This window comes from Lepidochelys kempii, chromosome 6, assembly GCF_965140265.1.
Source record: "Lepidochelys kempii isolate rLepKem1 chromosome 6, rLepKem1.hap2, whole genome shotgun sequence".
NCBI classification, from domain to species: Eukaryota; Metazoa; Chordata; order Testudines; family Cheloniidae; genus Lepidochelys; species Lepidochelys kempii.
The window spans coordinates 41,344,416-41,361,097 of NC_133261.1; the positions used below are offsets into that span (position 1 = coordinate 41,344,416).

Here is a 16,682-nt window from a genome sequence, read left to right on the forward strand (position 1 = left end):
ACATATCTAAAAACAAGAAAGTATTTCAGATTTGTGCTAGAAGCATAGCAGTTCCAGTTCATAGCAATACCTTTTGGCCTGGTGCTAGGATCTCTAGTTTTAAGAAGACAACATCTGCCCTGGAATCCCACAGGTAAAATGAGTGAATGAGCTCCTAAACTGCTGTAAGGAGAAAAAACTGACAATTGGATGTTAGGACATGGTATACAGACCTTCCTTTGGGCTGCCTTAATAAGTGGTTTCTGCAACTTTTGAAAGCTTTGAGAGAACTCTAAATCATGTATGCTTAGAGTCACATATAACCAAAGTTGAGTATATGCAACAACATTTACCTTCACAAAAATGAACTTTATGAACTACACTATATTTTATGTCTTAACATCTGCTATCCCACCAAACATGAAGGCATAAATGTAAAAGGTCAGAAAATTTAGCAGGTCTCTCTCAAATAAGATGTATGTGCTTTGCACTATAACGGTCTCAGTCAAATCTAGTCTGAACAGAGACCATGCTCTGCTAGTCTCTCTCACATCATAAGTTAAAATATCTCAGCTTGATCTATTCTACATATTACACTTCAAAAGTACAACAGGGCAGTGGCAGAAAGCTAGCAAAACATTTTGGAGAGGCTAATAAATTCTTGTTTTAGCATTCAATTTCATTCAGAGGGCTGTGGATTAAAATATGAGGAAAATTCACCTAGAAATGCAATGGCAGGACTCCCATTATCCAGATAGATTTATTTAATCAAAAATATTTCCCGTTTCAGTCTGGGGAGTTTTTTTTATAGCAGAACTGTAAATTTCTCAGACAAAGTTTATAGTGAAATACAGACAATTAACGACTCCAGTAATAGCTGCTGCTTTTCAAAATTCAGAAAATGAAACAATTTCAGTTAATCCTACCTTGGATAGTTGGGGGGCATATAATCAGTGCCTGCTGAAAAGCATCATTGCAACCAAACTGAGCAGTTCCTGCCTGCAGTGGTATTCCATGATGTAAAACTGAATGGGCAGATGCAGTTAATGCCTGAAACAATAAATTTAGCATGGATGACCACATTAAATGAATGTATATTTTATTATCATCTCTCTCTCTCTCTCTCTCTCTCTCACACACACACACAAATACAGAGCAAATAATTATTAATTAATTCCATTGAAATAGAAAAAAGAAAAGGAGTACTTGTGGCCCCTTAGAGACTAACCAATTTATTTGAGGATAAGCTTTCGTGAGCTACAGCTCACTTCATCGGAAAGCTTATGCTCAAATAAATTGGTTAGTCTCTAAGGTGCCACAAGTACTCCTTTTCTTTTTGCAAATACAGACTAACACAGCTGCTACTCTGAAAACTGAAATTGAAGTTTCAAAACATTTCAGATGAAGAAATACCATTTGACCACTCGAGGGCACTGTAATAAAGCAAACCACTTTCAGGATGACAAGTCAAAACCTAAACGTTTTTGAAATCAGGCTTAGAAAACTAACTTTTTCAAACTGAACAAAAAGTGAACAACTCTAGAAAGGGGGAATAAAATGTACATAAGATTTTGCAGCTATTGTCAAATATGATGATTCCTGGATCATATTCTGAAATCAAAATGAGAAACTAAATTAATAGAGCTAATAGCCAAAAATTCTTACCTGACTCCTCACTGTGCCAATTTTGGTGAAGTTTGCAGTCAGATTAGTAGCTCTGCCTGAGGCAACTGGTCTTATAAGTGGCGTTTTATTGCAATTACTTATGTCATATGAGTTTGATCTGTATTTGCAGACATCCATGATATGGAAACAAGATTTCACTCTGTTAAAAGAAGAGAATTTTTTTATTTAAAATTTCCATTTTAAAAAGTATAAATTAATTAATTCCACTGGAGGAAGGAGAAATGGTTCGGAAAACGCAATTTCATGATTAACATAATCCTGCATCTTTGAAGGAAGTTAGACTAGATGACCCTTACGATCCCTTCTAACCCTATGATTTTACGATTCTGTAAGGCAAGATACAGCTAGAATTATGCTTATGAGCATCTCTTCTCTAAAAACCCAAAATTCTTACAATTAATGGTAAACCTATTGAATCTATGGTTTAATATCAAGAAAGATAAACTGTAACTATTTTCTGCTTCTAGTGTCTAACAGTATTGCTGAGTATCTGCTAATAATTGGGGTATGTGCCAAAAGAAGGTTATGGATTAGACCAGGGTTTCCTCAAACTTCATTGCACCGCGACCCCCTTCTGACAGCAAAAATTACTACAAGACCACAGGAAGGTCAAAGCCTGAGCCCGCCTGCCCTGGGGAGGGTGCCAAAGTTTGAGGGCTTCAGCCCTGGGCAGTGGGGTTTGGGCTTTGGCTTCAGCCTCAGGCCCCAGCAAGTTTAACGACAGCCCTGGTGACCCGTGACCTACTTTGGGGTCCCGCCCACAGTTTGAGAACCGCTGGATTAGACATATGAAAAGTTCTCTCCTTTGTTAGACTTCTGTGTATCTATTTTATTTATCTATTTATTTATTGTTCAAGTATCTATTTCTAGCATTTTAAAAACTTTAATTGGGCTTGGGAATTAGGGCCTGATTCTATTAAATTCTGAACACCAATTCTATGAGAATGGAGGGTACTCAGTTCTTTTTAGAATCAGGCCCTAAGATTATTGGTGCCTCAGCATGGGAAATTTTGTATTCTAGGCATCTCAACACTATACATACTTAGCATTCTATAAGTTTTAAGCAACAGAATATATATATATATATACACACACACACACACCACCCCACACACATCAATTTGACTGTAAAGCACTGTTGTAGGTCTAACACTACACTGTTTTATTATTACTGTATATAACATACTGGTTGCTATGTGGAAAATCTAGGAGATGCTTCATGGTAACAAAGGGATGGTTCAGTGTCTCAGCTGGAGTAATTCTTAAATCAGCATCAATCAGCAACATTTTCTTCAACAGACTGACAAATTCTCTTCTATCTGCCTTCTCTGCCAATAGGTCACTTCCTTCCAGATCCATCACCATGTTCACCTGGCATGGAACAATTTTTTAAAAAGTCAGATAAAACAAACATGCATACTGATAATACTTCCTTTGGTTCCTTTCATTAAATTTTTCCACTTCAAAAAACTAACATGTATTGCTTTTAAAAAGTAGGGCCAAGTGAAATATTTGGAATTTATTAGCTTGTCCAAACATGTTTATCTTGGGGCTAATGAATCTGACCCAAGAAACACCTTTCAAGATTTTACTGTATAAATAACTGCTCTTCTGACAGTACCTGCGCACTAACATCTATTGAAAGCCTTATACCACCTATCATTCCAAATTTGGGATTTGAAATTTAACAGTCTGTTTAGGAGGTGGAGATTAGAATCCTTGAAAAAGAAACCCAGTTATCAGTAGTACTGGTGCCCGCACCTGCCTCAAATCATCATCCCTGGAAGTGTTTTCTTTCAACTGATACATTTTTAATCAGTGATGCTCACTCAGATTAGGGAACCCATGTGCCTGACATACGAGACAGATGAGATTCTCTGTCTGCTTCCATGCCACTGGAAGTCTCTCAGAACTAAGTGGAAGATTTTGCCAACCTCTGAAAATGGAGGAATAAAAGATTCAAAGTAACAAAAACCACCAGATCCTCTTACTTATTTTTGCCTTGAAAGTGGAAAATACTAAATAAATGTTAAGTATTACTCTTTTTTTTAAGGTTGAGCTGTGAGAACAGAGCTAGTACATGAAGAAGACAATTTCAAATGTGTATAGTAACACCAGTCCTAAAATGGAATTGAGTATTTTCTCAGGATGTCAAAGAAGAAAGAGGGGGAGGAGATTTCCTTTTATTAGTGATTAAGGCATATAAAGCAGTAGAAGTATAAGGATGCAGTTTATTTAAAAACAAAAGGGTTTGGGAAGCTGTCAGTGTCTCTAGAAAAAGGATGAAGACAAATGATACTTTTACTATAAACAAAAACCTAGATATAAGAATCATTTTACCTAGATTGGTAGATGTTACAGTAGAATATGGAATATACTGCACACTATTTAAGATCTTTTTCACCAGGACAAATGTAACTGCACAACAATCACAGAACAACAAAAGAAGACGAGATCTATGCACCAAGGAAGTTAGACAGGCATAGATGGACTGTTTCCACAGAAGCACACTAGGCAGGTATGGATGAATGGAAAATATTCCCAGAATGAACTCTAATTCACAAAATCTAACTGATAAAAGTTTAAAAATAAATCATTGTGCATCTCTCAGCAGTATTGCTTGCAAAGGAAAAATACTTGAGAACTCACATGCACTATATCATCCAAACTGTTGAAAATATACTTTCTGGCCTCTTTAGACTTCATCCCTGTCTCTGTCTCATGCTCTTCCAGTGTCTTAAAAGGGAAAAAAACAAACACTCCGTCAATTAAAAGGACACTGTTAGTATAAAATATTTAGTGTTAGTAATCACACTTTAGACAATTGAGAGACTTTAATTTGACATTTATTTCACTGTTATGCTTTTTGCTGACTTTTTGTATTTCAGTCAGTTTAGACAACAAAAATAGCCAATTTCACTTCCTGGCTCTTCTGAATAATCACAATGCTATACTACAGTATCTGGTTTGCAAACAACTCAGGAAATAGCGAACATCTAACAAAAACATGCTTTATGAAAACTTTTTTATTGGTATTTGGTTTCTTACATAAAAGGTTTTTGTTTGTTTGTTGTTGGTTTATTTTACACATTCACCTACCACTAACTTTTGGAACTAAACTAGGTGACAGTATCACTTTAAATAGAATCATGCCCCTTTCAATTTCTCTCTTCTTACAGGGTTGTTGTTTCTGTTTTGTTTTCAAGTACATTTTATTTGTTCAGAGCTACAGTGACAGAGAAAGTATCTGAAATATTAAAACATCATAAACAAATAAGGCCTAAAGGACAAGTATATACACCAAGACAGTAGCATAATGAAACTAAATACCTTACTCCTCACTTTCTGTTATAATTTCCCCAAAATAAGTAAATAAAACAAAGCAACACCTGCGTCCCACTCTCATCCTGCAGTAGGGACTCTTGCATGATCCCAAAAGAAAAAAACACCACTATTTAAAAGTACATTAAAGAGAAGCTTCCTCAGCATATTATCTAGACTAGATTCAGCAATGTTTTTCTAACAATCTGGAAAATAGTTCAGCTGTGCTCTCCATACATCAAAACAATTTCTCTTTCCTCTCCCTCCAAAGAGTAGATTGTTTAGTCTGGTATGGGAGATTTAACAATCTTAATATCCAGAGACAGAAGGGTGACTTGTCTTGTATCCAACATAAAAAGATACATTCTCTAGCCAATAAAAGCCCCATTCACCTCCATTCATACTGAAAGAGATCAGATGGAAGTTAAAGTGAGATCCAACAGAAATATCAAAGTTGGAGACCAGGAATAACCACACTAAAGCACTTAGAAAGCTCTAACATAACCTGGGTCCAAAAGGCATTAATTTGTGGACAATTGCACCAACAGTACACCCAGTTAGCAATCCTCACTTTTCATTTTAAACATACTAAGCAAAATAAACCAAACAACTTACTATGGAATGATATTTTATTTTGCTACTATTGCTTCAGAATTTCATGACCATTCACCAAGATTTAACTCCATTTGTTATCTGTACTTGGCTCTTTACTCAATACTGCCTAAGCCTTTGTGGGTCCCACTCCAGAGATAACATGGGAGCTACTTAATTCTTTATACAGCAGAGAAATTAAACCACATAGGTCTGGGCGGTTGTCTTCACATACAGCGCTACAGTGCAGCTACACTGATATAGTACTTTAGTAAAGACGCTACTACGCTAAAGGGAGAGCTTCTCCCATTGGGGAAGAGGATTAGCTATGCCGACCGGTAGTAGCTATGTTGAAGGGAGAAGATCTCTCGTTGACATAACCCTGCTTATGAGAGGGATTAGGTCATTATAACTACATCACCTGTAGATGTGGATTTTTCACACCCCAGAGCAACGCAGATATACCAATATAGGTTTGTAGAGTAGGGCTGGCCTAACATTACTTAGATAGAAGACATAATTCTATCTTAGTTTTGCAAATTTGTGAATAAGATCTCCATGTTATAAATAAGAAACCTTAATTTGGCCTATGTGGCGTATGTATGCATTATACTATTTTTTCAAGTATTTAATACTTTTTACCTTTAACCTCCAACCAGAATATGGTGCATCTGTTTCTCTACAGAAAAATCTTGCAGTTTTCGTTCCCATGTTCAACAACTGCTCTCCTGGCAAACCTTGAGTCTGTGAAATGTAGCGAATCTGGAGGAGGAAAAAGTAGAAGGAACTTAACTTTTTGTTTTCAAATCATGATCTACAAAGATAGAAACTTGCACTTTGTCATTTCCCACACTAAAAAATGCAAAGAGGACTAAGAGTGGGCAAACAACTCTTACGCAGGAGAGAGTCGGTACTTTAAAAAGTTGTGTATTGCTCTCTCCAGGTATTAGCAGGAGAAACCCCTAAATATCCAAGGTTTCAGAGTAGCAGCCATGCTAGTCTGTTTCCACAAAAAGAACGGGAGTACTTGTGGAACATATAGTAAGAAGATATATATATACATACAGAGAAGGTGGAAGTTGCTATACAAACTGTAAGAGGCTAATTAATTAAGACGAGCTATTATCAGCAGGAGAAAAAAAAACAAAAAACACTTTTGTAGTGATAATCAAGATGGCCCATTTGTCAACTGTTCCATTCTGTGCAGCCAATGAAGTGGGCTGTAGCCCAAGAAAGCTTATGCTCAAATAAATTTGTTAGTCTCTAAGGTGCCACAAGTACTCCTGTTCTTTTTGCTAAATACCCAAGCATCTAAACTAGTATAGTTAAACAAAGACATAATTTTGGTCAGCAATGAGTCTTTTATTTACATTACTTACTGGTTCAAAACTACTGCAAACTCTGCAATAATCATGACTCCATATGTATGGAATGCTCTCCGGGAGCAGTTTCACAAAGTCACCATCCTCCCCTCATTCAAATCCTTATTAAGAGCTGAACTGAGGCCTTACAGATAAGCTCAGGAAAGATGTTTGTTCCATTCAGAAGAGGAGAGAATGACATGAATACTCAGTTTTCCCCTTAGAATGAACATACAAGGCACTATTCTTCTAATAATTCAAAAATCATATTTGAAACCAAGTGATGCATGGGGGCCCAGCACAAGTAACATTTTACAGTGGGATGGGTTAGGTGTATGCCACAGTTCTTTCAAAAGGTATTAAAAGAATTTCCACACAGTTTAATGACAAGACCATATATATCCACAGTGAAAAGAGGAGTTAATTTTTTGTTCCATTTTCTCCGAACATTCTGATGATTGCCATTTTGCAAATGTGCTATATAAAAATGTTAGACCCCTTTTGATACAGGTATTAACTCCCCACATTCCAGCCAAATTTCATTTGGCTACTCACATTCTACCCACCTAAAATTGTCCCTGTGTTTTCAGTTAGATACAGTATTCTTTGGAAGTTTTTCACTTCCTTTATACGTTGTTGTGCTCTGTTACATAGTGAATATGTGTTTCACTCCAAAGAAGGCTGCATTTCAGCAGTGAGTGAAATTTCAGGATATTGTTTGTCAAGTACTTTGGAATCTTCACTATATAGGGCCTGATCCAACATCCATTTAGAACAATGGGAGTATCTCTGTTGACTTCAGTGGACATTGTATCAGGTCTATAACTGTCTACACCAAGATGTTTTACTGTAACAAGCCATTTACAACACACACTTTGCTTCTCTACAAAAGAAAAAGGACACTAAACTTTCTAACTACTACTTGCCACAAGAGGCCACAGCAATGGTTCCCTCAACCCACCCAGCAATATTGTTAACCTATCCAACTATATTCTTAGCCCAGCAGAAGCAGCTGTCCTATCTCGGGGCCTCTCCTTCTGCCCCTCCACCCCCACGAACATGATACAGTTCTGTGGTGACCTAGAATCCTATTTTAGATGTCTCCGACTCAAGGAATATTTCCAACACACCTCTGAACAACATACTAATCCACAGAGACCTCCCTACCAACACTACATAAAGAAGGATTCTAGGTGGACTCCTCCTGAAGGTCGAGGCAGCAGACTGGACTTCTACATAGAGTGCTTCCGCCGACGTGCATGGGCTGAAATTGTGGAAAAGCAGCATCACTTGCCCCACAACCTCAGCCGTGCAGAACACAATGCCATCCACAGCCTCAGAAACAACTCTGGCATCATAATCAGAAAGGCTGACAAAGGAGATGCTGTTGTCAACATGAATACGTCGGAATATGAACAAGAGGCTGCTCGGCAGCTCTCTAACACCACTTTCTACAAGCCATTACCCTCTGATCCCACTGAGAGTTACCAAAAGAAACTACAGCATTTGCTCAAGAAACTCCCTGAAAAAGCACAAGATCAAATCCGCACAGACACACCCCTGGAACCCCGACCTGGGATATTCTATCTACTACCCAAGATCCATAAACCTGGAAATCCTGGGCACCCCATCATCTCAGGCATTGGCACCCTAACAGCAGGATTGTCTGGCTATGTAGACTCCCTCCTCAGGCCCTACGCACTCCCAGCTACCTTCGAGACACCACTGACTTCCTGAGGAAACTACAATCCATCGGTGATCTTCCTGAAAACACCATCCTGGCCACTATGGATGTAGAAGCCCTCTACACCAACATTCCACACAAAGATGGACTACAAGCCGTCAAGAACACTATCCCCGATAATGTCATGGCTAACCTGGTGGCTGAACTTTGTGACTTTGTCCTTACCCATAACTATTTTACATTTGGGGACAATGTATACCTTCAAATCAGCGGCACTGCTATGGGTACCCGCATGGCCCCACAGTATGCCAACATTTTTATGGCGGACTTAGAACAATGCTTCCTCTGCTCTCATCCTCTAATGACATCTTCATCATCTGGACCCATGGAAAAGAAGCCCTTGAGGAATTCCACCATGATTTCAACAATTTCCATCCCACCATCAACCTCAGCCTGGTCCAGTCCACACAAGAGATCCACTTCCTGGACACTACAGTGCTAATAAATGATGGTCACATAAACACCACCCTATACCGGAAACCTACTGACCGCTATTCCTACCTACATGCCTCCAGCTTTCACCCTGACCACACCACACGATCCATTGTCTACAGCCAACCTCTGCGATACAACCGCATTTGCTCCAACCCCTCAGACAGAGACAAACATCTACAAGATCTCTATCAAGCATTCTTACAACTACAATACCCACCTGCGCAGGTGAAGAAACAGATTGATACAGCCAGAAGAGTTCCCAGAAGTCACCTACTACAGGACAGGCCTAACAAAGAAAATAACAGAACGCCACTAGCCGTCACCTTCAGCCCCCAACTAAAACCCCTCTAATGCATTATTAAGGATCTACAACCAACACTCTCACAAATCTTGGGAGACAGGCCAGTCCTTGCCTACAGACAGCCCCCCAACCTGAAGCGAATACGCACCAGCAACCACATACCACACAACAGAACCACTAACCCACGAACCTATCCTTGCAACAAAGCCCGTTGCCAACTGTGCCCACATATCTGTTCAGGGGACACCATCACAGGGCCTAATAACATCAGCCACACTATCAGAGGCTCCAGAGTAACAGCCGTGTTAGTCTGTATTCGCAAAAAGAAAAGGAGTACTTGTGGCACCTTAGAGACTAACCAATTTATTTGAGCATAAGCTTTCGTAAGCTACAGGCTCGTTCACCTGCACATCTACCAATGTGATATATGCCATCATGTGCCAGCAATGCCCCTCTGCCGTGTACATTGGTCAAACTGGACAGTCTCTATGTAAAAGAATAAATGGACACAAATCAGATGTCAAGAATTATAACATTCATAAACCAGTCGGAGAACACTTCAATCTCTCTGGTCACGTGATTACAGACATGAAAGTTGCGATATTACAACAGAAAAACTTCAAAACCAGACTCCAGCGAGAGACTGTTGAATTGGAATTCATTTGCAAATTGGATACAACTAACTTAGGCTTGAATAGAGACTGGGAGTGGCTAAGTCATTATGCAAGGTAACCTATTTCCCCTTGTTTTTTCCTAACCCCCCTCCACCCTTCCTCAGACGTTCTTGTTAAACCCTGGATTTGTGCTGGAAACGGCCCACCTTGATTATCATACACATTGTAAGGAGAGTGATCACTTTAGATAAGCTATTACCAGCAGGAGAGTGGGGTAGGGGGAGAGAAAACCTTTTGTAGTGGTAAACACCCATTTTTTCATGGTTTGTATGTATAAGAACATCTTCTGTATTTTCCACAGTATGCATCCGATGAAGTGAGCTGTAGCTCACGAAAGCTTATGCTCAAATAAATTGGTTAGTCTCTAAGGTGCCACAAGTACTCCTTTTCTTTTTGCGAATACAGACTAACACGGCTGTTACTCTGAAACCTATCTATAAATTACCATTAGTGTAGAACAGTGGTTCCCAAACTTGTTCCGTCGCTTGTGCAGGGAAAGCCCCTGGCAGGCCAGGCCAGGCCGGTTTGTTACCTGCTGCATCTGCAGGTTCGGCCGATCGCGGCTCCCAGTGGCTGCGGTTTACTGCTCCAGGCCAATGGGAGTTGGTGGAAGCGGCATGGGCCAAGGGATGTACTGGCCACCACTTCCAGCAGCTTCCATTGGCCTGGAGCAGTGAACCACTGCCACTGGGAGCTGCGATCGGCCGAACCTGCGGACGCAGCAGGTAAACAAACTGGCCTGGCCCGCCAGGGGCTTTGCCTGCACAAGCGGCGGAACAAGTTTGAGAACCACTGGTGTAGAAGGTATGATAGGTGTTATAAAACAGTGAATATTATTAACAAGCCACACCATCATACGATAATCATATCACTTCACAACCATTTGTTTCTTTTAAGTACTGCAATTTTAAAATGTTGGATCATCAGAAATATTAAAAAGTGTCAAGGATTTGACTTAAATCCTTAAAAACATGACAGAGTAACCAAAGCTAAATCTTCCCTGTTACCTTTGTCGGATTTCTACTTATTCTGGGCCAATTTTATTTTGCAAAAAATATTTACAAATGGTTTGGGGGAGTGGGTATATATAAAACAATGACAGTAGTATCTAGAAGAGCTCTTTAGGGGATTTTCACTATTCAGTTCTAGAATGCCCTAAATAGTACCTCTCGTCAGCTAAATATTGGGTGAAAAATAAGATCCACTTCAATTTAGGCTTAAACAGTTTCTTTTAGCCTTTATTTTGTACATTTTAAGATAAATGTATTATCCCCTATGAATTACTTATACATGCAAAAACAGATAAGGCAAGAAAGATAATCAAACTACCATCCTCAGGGACAGGACGACTCTCTTTAAATCCCTGGTTTCTATGTTTGATTAGTCTTTCCCTGTGTCTCCTCCACTCTTTTTTGTCAATCACCAATCTTTTACCCCTTGTTCCATAACTTTACCAGGTTACCTCAATTGTGTACCTATCTATTCTAAACTCCTAATTAAAACATTCTCATGCATAAATTACAACTAACCTAAACTAATATTTTTGCTTATCCTGTTAAAACTTCCTTTTATCTGTCAATTTCTATCATCTATTCTCTGCTCTCAGTCCCTCTGGTTCCATCCAATTGCTTTCATCTTACTGGCCTATTTTTGTGGCCTTGGGTTTTTATTTATTAGCGGTCTTGCTGGGGGGAGAGGGTGGGTGTACCTGGAGCTCACAATTCTCTCATACTACTTTGCTTCATTCTGATATTTGCATAGATAGAGGATTTTACCGATAAGAGAGACAAACCAGGTTTCCTGGTTTACACAACCATGAAGCCTTTTCAGCTAAGTTTTGAACAGCTGCATCAGCAAAGAGAAATACAAAAAGCAAAAATTCCTTTATTTTTTATAATACTATATGTGAATATTCGTTTCTCTAACATTATTTAATATATATATTTGACTAAAATTAATAACATGGTTTTCTAACATTTCCCTGCCTTCAGGCATCTGACCCTTGGGCAAGTGCCTCACTTTACTTAGGGCTGTGTTGTAAGGTTATATAATCCGACATTTGTTTATTTTTTCATTGTGTGTTTAGCAGATCTCCAAGCATGCATTTAACTTTATGACACATAAGCATTATTACAATGATTGTTTCTTGTACTAGTAGCAAGAAGCAATAAGTAGCAACACCTTGAAGCTTAAATCAATAACTGGATGTTGTTTTGTAGATATTTCTCTCCCCAGTTAGTGGTAGGGAAAGTGAGAAGTAAACCTGCATGTCCCCTCTAAGAGGGCTGCAGTTTAATGGTCAATATGAGTTCCCCAGCTTAAGAGTGAAGCATCAGTAATGATAGTTGCCTCGGGTGTAGGTATGAGGAAAGGAGTCCCCACTCAAACTTTCTGTGGCTTTGTCCACCAGACAAGAGAGGCTAGAACCTTGGTCAGAGTTGTTATTTTAGCAATTATGTTGACTTTTTTTTTAGCGAACATATGGAATGAAGCCAGGTTTGGAGGCAATAGAGATGAAGCCTAACAAAGGGCAGCACGTGTGCACATAAGGACATGTGGCTAAGGAGGAAAGGCAAGTTCTGACTGAAGTCGAAGGGAATAGGGAACTAAGAGGCCCTGAGCCTTAACATGCTGACATTGCCACAAATCCCAATGACAAACATTTTATTCCCCCTTCCCCCACCCCCAAAAAAACTATAAAATGAAGTACCAAGAACGTACAAAAACCCTTCAGATTTGAGACAGAAAACTGCAGTACAGGTTGAGCCATAAGTCCTTTAACAGTCAGAAGGAAATATGGAGGTTATAGCATGTGCTGTGTCTCCACTGCAGAGATGGCACTCAAAAACAGGGCATAACCCGGAAGTCTAGAGTTTTGCAGTAAGAACACAGATCCCCACAGTGGAACAGAGATTTCAACATGTATCTTTAAAGAAAGGATCTGTATGAAGACTAGAATTTAATTCCAAGTAACAGATTGTGGGTTACAAAAATGAGAAAAACTTACAGTATTTGATGAGGGATGTACACCTATTTGTCTCCATATCAACAATATTTATCTAGAATGTTGCAGAGTACAAATAGGGTCAAATTATCAGCTGCTTTAAATAGGCATAACTCCGTTAATGGGTCAATGGGGCTACGCCAATTTACAGAAGCTGAGAATCTGACACACAATGCCTAGCATAGTACCTCAATACTTTGAGCATTTAGTATTTTCCTTCAGAAAATTTTAATAAAATCAGAAGTAAATTATTTAAGTGGACTCTTTCACGTAATCTAATTCCATTAAACAATGTAGTACAGGTTTATCTTTCACATGAGAAAAATCACAGCACACGAATTTAGCCTAGAATAAAGAAATGATGCATTCTTTTAAAATACAAAGTCATTCATAAAGCTATTCTACTACCTGGTCGTATTCCAGGGCTCCTGGATACAGCGGCCACCCAAGGAACAGCTCTGCAATCACACACCCCAGCGACCACATGTCTATGGCTTCACAAAACGGCAACCCCAGTATAATCTCTGGTGCTCTGCAAATTAAATAAATACAGTTATTACATTTTTGCCTTTAAAAAAATTAAAAAGTTTATCATTTGAAAATGTGCTATTTATGTCTTAAAAGTAAAACCTTAGGGTTTTTTTTTCTTTTCAAGATAATCCACATTAGAATATTACAGTAGCATTGAAGAGACAATTTTTCCATGCCAGACCTATATATTATGCTTAGGTTATTATATTCCTGCATTTTCTACTCTGTATTACAGTGTCTTAACTTGCTGAGATTCTTTTCACAGTCTAAAATCTTCATTAAATGTGAAAGCAATCACAGAATTTTCTTAGAAATTATTATTCCTCAATTATTTACTACTTTAACATTTCTATTTTTCCTCCAACATCTCCCCACCCCCAATCCAAACTTCCTACCGCTGTAAGTACTGTATTCTGGGACAGACGCTTGATATAAATATTTTCTATATAAAATATTCCCTCTGGCAATACACATTTAGCCCTTGCATGCTACCAAAATGCATTAAAATCAATTTAGTTACATAGCTGCAAACTTCTAATGCAGACACACTTTATCTTGATCACCTTAACCTTGCTTGCACCCACTTAACTTGATTTTTATATCAATTTAGCTAAACCAGTACACTTTTCTAGTGTAGACCAGGCCTCCTTTGTTACCTAATACAAAAGTATGTATGTGGACAACTACTGTAATCACAGAATCAGGGTTGCCAAGCCTCCAGGATTGTCCTGGAGTCTCCAGGAATTAAAGAGTAATCTTTAAATAAAGATGGTCATGTGATGAAACCTCCAGGAACATGTCCAACCAAAACTGGCAACTCTACACAGAATGTAGAAAAAGTTGTTGTAATAAAGCTGCAAAAGTTATGGGGCTGTCAACATTTCTATTTTCAGGAAACACGACTTAGTATTCTACATTTATCCTGAAGCATGTATTTTAACCTGTTTCATTTTTTAAAAAGTCAGTTCATGCAAGTTATAAGAGGAAGTGAAAATATATTTACACAAAAATGCACAATAGAACCCAGAGACAGTAAATACATTAAACTATTTCACCCCAACATGGTCTAAATTAAAAAGAGCCAAGGATATTAAAAAGGTGATCTGCAAATTTAAAATTAAGATCCACAAAATATGTAATAAAAGCATTCAAAAGTAAAAAATGATTTTCAGCAAATTAGTAACAATGTTTTTGGAAATAAAGTTAACTATTAGTAATATGCTAAATACCCAGATACCTTTTTATCTACTAAATAATGCTAACTTATTTTGCTTTTCCTTTTTAATTTGCAGGTTGCTTTAACATTAAAAAAAATAAAAACACAGAAGCTGCACACAAACCTGCCCAAAGTGCATATGCTAGAATTTCTCCCCCACCCCACAACCATCAAAGATTTTTTTTTCCTGTTTATTATAAGGAGAACAATAACCTCTATTTAGATAACCTAACACTTTCCCTTATTTAAAAAAAAAAAAAAAAAAAAAAAGAAGAGGTGGTTCCATATTCATGGTCTGCAGTAGGACTTTCAAATGTAACAAGGGGGTAGTCCTAAGGTCAGGGAGCAGTCTCTTGCTAGCCTCATGAAAATCCATCCCGATATGGCTGAGTTAAGACTTTTGGGGGGGGATGGTGGAGGGAGGTCACTATTTCCTATCCTGTAAAACTGACCCTGTTGCATCACTTCAGCAATCAGCATATGGAGTGGAAGCTCTGAACAGTAGGGGCAACCAGGAGATCATGTGTTCTAGATTCACTTCTTTTACTAAATGGTAGTAATAATTCTGTAATTTTCACAATTCTTATTGAGCACATTGGAAATACAATCCACATCTCTTATTTGGGAGACCCACTTAGCAACAAGAAAAGGAGGACTTGTGGCACCTTAGAGACTAACCAATTTATTAGAGCATGAGCTTTCGTGAGCTACAGCTCTCACGAAAGCTCATGCTCTAATAAATTGGTTAGTCTCTAAGGTGCCACAAGTCCTCCTTTTCTTTTTGCGAATACAGACTAACACGGCTGTTACTCTGAAACCTGCCACTTAGCAACAACATCTTTCAGAAAGTCTGCCAAACATTTATCCCGACTATGCTTCCTATACAACAGGACTACTCCTACATATGTAACTCTGTTTCTGTCTGTTACATTTTGTCATAAAGTTTGTAGTCCACAGAGGAAAACAATCTTCTCTTGAGGCAGGTAGAGCAAGGATGTCCTTGTAGTTCAGGCAGTTGAATGCTTTACAGCAGAACTACACTTTATCTGTGTCTTTGTCACAGACTCCTCTGGGATGCTGGAAGTCAACCTACTTCCATGGGGTGTTGTGAGGATCAATTAGTTAATGCTGATATAGCATTTTGTACATGTAAGTACTATAAAAATATTTACTCTGAAAGAACAGGCCATAAGAGCATGGGGTGCTGTCAGGAAACAAAACTAGGAGACTTTTGCAAATGTTGTCCTTAAAAAAAAAAAAAAAAGTGCCTCAGTTTCCCTACTCTCAAATAGGGATAATAGTCTGCTATCTAACATGGGAACTGTGAAGATAAACTCATTGATTTTGCTATGCTGTGCATTGAAAGAGGCAGATATCCTGTGAGAAAAACAGCATGTGATTATGTATCACTGCATCACTCAATAGTAGGATTACACAGCTAAAAACTGCATACACACCAGGTGAGTGGGAGGGAGGAATTAAAATTATACAAGCAACCTTAAATTCAGAATTTCCTAACTTTTGAGCATTCAACTTTGCACCATAACCAACACTGATTTAGTAGTTCTTCATGTGTAATAACGTATGTATTGTCTGAAATAAATACATATCAAGTAAGTAAAAACACTTTAAATATGTTAAATACATTTAACAGCCATTTCTATAGTCAATTTAAATATGCCATTAGCATCCATCAAGTAAACAATTATAAAAGTTGTCACATTTGCACAACAGACAAAGTGGCTCTGTTTCTTTAAACCCTGGTCTATTCGGAGGCGAAAGAAAGGTGAACTCAGCAAAAGTCATTCTATAAGAGCTTGACAAATCAGCTCACAGGAA

The 16,682-nt window shown here is 38.3% G+C and overlaps 1 protein-coding gene across 7 annotated transcripts in view; it reads right to left on the reverse strand.

The window, feature by feature from the left end:
* Positions 1–16,682, reverse strand: part of HIPK3 (homeodomain interacting protein kinase 3) — a 154,712-nt gene that overhangs the window by 29,419 nt on the left and 108,611 nt on the right. For 6 of the 7 annotated variants that reach the window (XM_073347706.1, XM_073347700.1, XM_073347701.1 and 3 more), the window contains 7 exons: positions 13,505–13,628; positions 6,220–6,339; positions 4,315–4,401; positions 2,852–3,036; positions 1,645–1,804; positions 906–1,029; positions 71–178 (listed from right to left, as the gene is read on the reverse strand). In XM_073347706.1, the coding sequence (XP_073203807.1) occupies positions 71–178; positions 906–1,029; positions 1,645–1,804; positions 2,852–3,036; positions 4,315–4,401; positions 6,220–6,339; positions 13,505–13,582 (862 nt within the window). In that variant the 5' untranslated portion in view covers positions 13,583–13,628. The remainder of the gene's footprint in view (positions 1–70; positions 179–905; positions 1,030–1,644; positions 1,805–2,851; positions 3,037–4,314; positions 4,402–6,219; positions 6,340–13,504; positions 13,629–16,682) is intronic. The other variant, XM_073347703.1, reaches the window with a different exon arrangement.